We start from the raw sequence: 3,672 nt of genomic DNA on the forward strand, positions 1-3,672 counted from the left end.
GAGTATTTTCTTTTGTAGGTATCTAAACAGCCAAAGTTGCCAGCTGGGTGTTCTCTGCAGCTCCAGACTGACCATGAAACATTATGGCTCTACATTAAAACTTTGCACAAATTAAAATCATGCACATTCATTAGCCTGTTTAAAAGTGCATCTTTATACTTATTTAGGATGTTTAAGCATCCCACGTTTAAAGGTCCATACCCTTTTATCATCATCCTGTTTGGGCTTTCTTGTTTTCTGAAGCAGCTTCAGGCCTTCAATCTGTCTAACAAGCAATGGTATTGTCATCTTGAACCGTTCTTCCAGCCTAACAGCATCTAAAATCTAAGAGCAAGGAGTTGTAAGTAGCCAAAAAGTTCATGCTGACGGATCATCAGTTTGGTGGAAGGGAACACGGAGGGTACTGTTACTGTCTTTTGACCAGAAATACAGAACAGATGGTTTAGGAGAAAAGGTAGCAAGAAAAGCAATGAGAATACAGACCACAAAATCTAGCCTCAAGGGCCTAGACGCCAAAACTACAAAGCACTCCAAAATAGAAAAAAAGTCTTTTATCCTGTCTGTTTTTAAAGCATCTTATTATTTCAGCCACATTTTCTGTGGCAAACATCTATCAGCATTCTATTTTTCAATTACCGAGTCTCAGAAAACAGCTAGCCCTCATAAGAAAGTTACAGCATAATCTCCTTGGTTAACCCAGAAGAAAAATCACCTCATGCCTTAAAGGTTTTCTGTTTCTTTTGTTTGTCTTTTTTAACATTTTATACACTATTCCATTTTCATGTTTAACAATGATGATATGCGGAAATGGGTAGAATTTGGCTCTTCTGTATCTCCACAGCTTCCACTAGCTGCTCTTTTCTTCATCAATTCCAATAAAAGAAAGGACATAGCAAATTTAATGACTAACGTACGTTCCTCCAGCAGGATATTCAGCTACCGTACACACCTTCACTTCAAATTACTGAAGGAATTTCTATTTGTTGTTTGAAAGAACAGCTCTGAAAGAACCTAACTTATGCTTTCAATTCAAGGTTGAACATGCAGCACTGGCAGTGACAAAAGAAAGGGAACAACAAAACTTCAGAACACAGCAAGCAAATATAGAAATCAGACTAGTAAGCACAAAGTAATAAGCATAACTTTTGTGTAAAGTTATTTTGACATTCAATGCAAATTTAACCAGTGTTTAAAAACCCCCACATTTCCAGATGTTTTTAAAAAGATTAAAAAAAAAACTGATTCTGAAGCTGCTGGTATTAAGAGATGTATAATGATCTATCAACTGTAAGTAAGCAAGATTTCCACACAATTCAAAGAAGGATTTATCATCTTTACCACCAGAACAGGAAGTCCATGTTGTATTTCCTACTGTTCAATAAAATGAATGGTTGCCAATGCTAAGTAAGATTCATTTACCTATTAGGTGAGTTCTGGCGCATATATGTATATAAACATATATATATATATATACATAAACACACTTCAAATAATAGCATAATTACTTTTTACAAGTATTCATGCTCTGTTGTAATACAAACACCTAATTCCCCTTAAAAAAGTTTAAGAATAGAATACCTGAAGCTTCTCTTGGTTGGATGTACGGATGATGGAAGTCAATATATCTGGCAAAGCTTCTCTAGGCAGATTGTCCAAAAGACGTCTTAGCTTTGCAACTGCAGGAACGGACATATCCAGCATCTCTACCAACTGTAAGGAACACAAAATGAACAATATTCATGGTTGCTATGTTGATTTTCAAATTATTTAAGTATGTGACCTAAAAAGGATTGCATCTTTCCGCATGAAAGTTGTCTAGGTACCTGCCAAAAAGCACTAACTTAGCATAGGGCAATCAAGACTCTGGGCTTTCTACTTGTTCAAGAAGTTAAAAAATACCACCATTGGTATTGCAGCACTTTTTGCAATGCCTACATCTCTTATTCCCCCAGCCCGATTAAAAACTTTCCCAGTTTTGTCAACACTATGATGACTCTTCTATACATCCTTTAAACTCAAATTCCTTATACATGGGGACTTCTGTTTATAATCAAGGCTATAGTGGGTTTTTCTCCTTTTAATAATTAAAAAAAAAAAAAAACAACAAAAAAACAAACCTCACAAAAAATCAACCCATTGTATATATCATGAATTCCGGAAAAAAAAAAATTCAAAAATATTCCTTTTAATAGAGTGTATTTAAAGTACTGCTATATATTAAATAATACCAATTTATCATAACACTAACATGCATAGTTAGACTCATCCTGCAATGAGCAGTATAGACACCTTGGAACTCCACACAGAAACCTTAAGCTATAACAAAAATACTTATTTTGTAGCAGAAGTACTGAAACTCTACTAGTAAAAATACAAGAACTAGAGAGAGAGAGAAGGACAGATAGGAAACAAACAAAAAAACCCCCAAATATACATATAAATACACCAATATATCATACATAATTTACCTGCACTGCATACTTGTAGAATTGTTCTGACAGCTCTCCAAGCTCCTCCTCAGATTTATGCTGATTAGTAAACTGCTCAAGTCGATCTAATTGTTCAACTTCAGCAACAGGATACGGCTTCTCTTTCAGCAACTGCAGGATCTGGAATCGGCAGAGGCCCGTAACCAGCAACGTATAATGTGGCTTGGGCCAGTTGCTACCAACCACCTGAACTGCCAAGGCAGCAGTGCCAATCCTAAAAACAGATCAAGTCTTCGTGTTATTTGTCACATTCCACAGAATATTCTGTGTACCTCTTATCAAGAGCCAATGGAGATACAGGTTGCAAGAACCTCCTGGGTCATAGTTCCTTACCATGAAAGGCAACCAAATTATACAATTTCCTTTGTAACACAGATTACAAAACCAAACCCTAAAACCTGAAAATGAACTACCTAACTGAAAAACTAATTAGGTTAATACAGTACGGTCACCCGATTTAGAAACACATGTAATTTTTTCATAAATAATTTGATGGATCTTGCTGTGGACAGGAACATTGACATTTCTGCTTAAACTATATGCACTGGAAAATTGAGTGTTTGCAATTTACAGTTCTTCACTGAAATTGTTGGCCTTGCTCCGAACAAATGTTTTACATCACACATACCCATTTAAGCAGATTTAAAACTATAGTTATTTTCTTGCAAAGCCTTACTAAGTCCACTGATGTGATAGTTTTGAGAGTAAGGGTTACAACATGTTAGTTTTACTCATGCTTTATCCCACAGAAATACCATTCACATTTGATGTGAACCAGGGCTATAATTACTGTGAGAAAAACCTTTCCTCCGTGAACATGGCCAGTACTCCACGATCAAGTCACCGCTTAACTTTGAGCTTCTCTGTTAGCCGTTTACATTTTATGTGAACTAGGCCACTGTCCACGCTACTTATTAAATGAAAATGCCAGCGTTAACAACTGCGACGGCCTTAGTGACCCCTGCCTGCATTCTTTGATCGTATTTTCCTCTTCTGCCGTAGTCTCCTTTTCCAAACTTTTCTTCCAGACGCCAGTCAGAGGGCCCCCGACACCATGCCTCCCCCCCCCGCCCAAGGGACGCTCCTCCGGTGCAGCGAGGGAAGTTCCTCCGAGGGGAGAATGGCTGCCCCCGCGGCCAGGCCCACCCCGGCGAGCCCGACGCCCCCGCAGAGGTGACAACAT

At 37.9% G+C, this 3,672-nt stretch overlaps 1 protein-coding gene across 1 annotated transcript in view; it reads right to left on the reverse strand.

The window, feature by feature from the left end:
* The window catches only part of LONP2 (lon peptidase 2, peroxisomal), a 152,263-nt gene that overhangs the window by 40,240 nt on the left and 108,351 nt on the right, over positions 1-3,672 (reverse strand). The window contains exons 5-7 of the mRNA XM_035893591.1: positions 2,469-2,714; positions 1,579-1,710; positions 202-324 (exon numbers count right to left, since the gene is read on the reverse strand). Coding sequence (XP_035749484.1) covers positions 202-324; positions 1,579-1,710; positions 2,469-2,714 — 501 coding nt within the window. The remainder of the gene's footprint in view (positions 1-201; positions 325-1,578; positions 1,711-2,468; positions 2,715-3,672) is intronic.

The sequence above is a fragment of the Egretta garzetta genome, unplaced genomic scaffold (genome assembly GCF_000687185.1).
Source record: "Egretta garzetta isolate BGI_Z169 unplaced genomic scaffold, ASM68718v1 scaffold354, whole genome shotgun sequence".
In the NCBI taxonomy this organism is placed as follows: domain Eukaryota; kingdom Metazoa; phylum Chordata; class Aves; order Pelecaniformes; family Ardeidae; genus Egretta; species Egretta garzetta.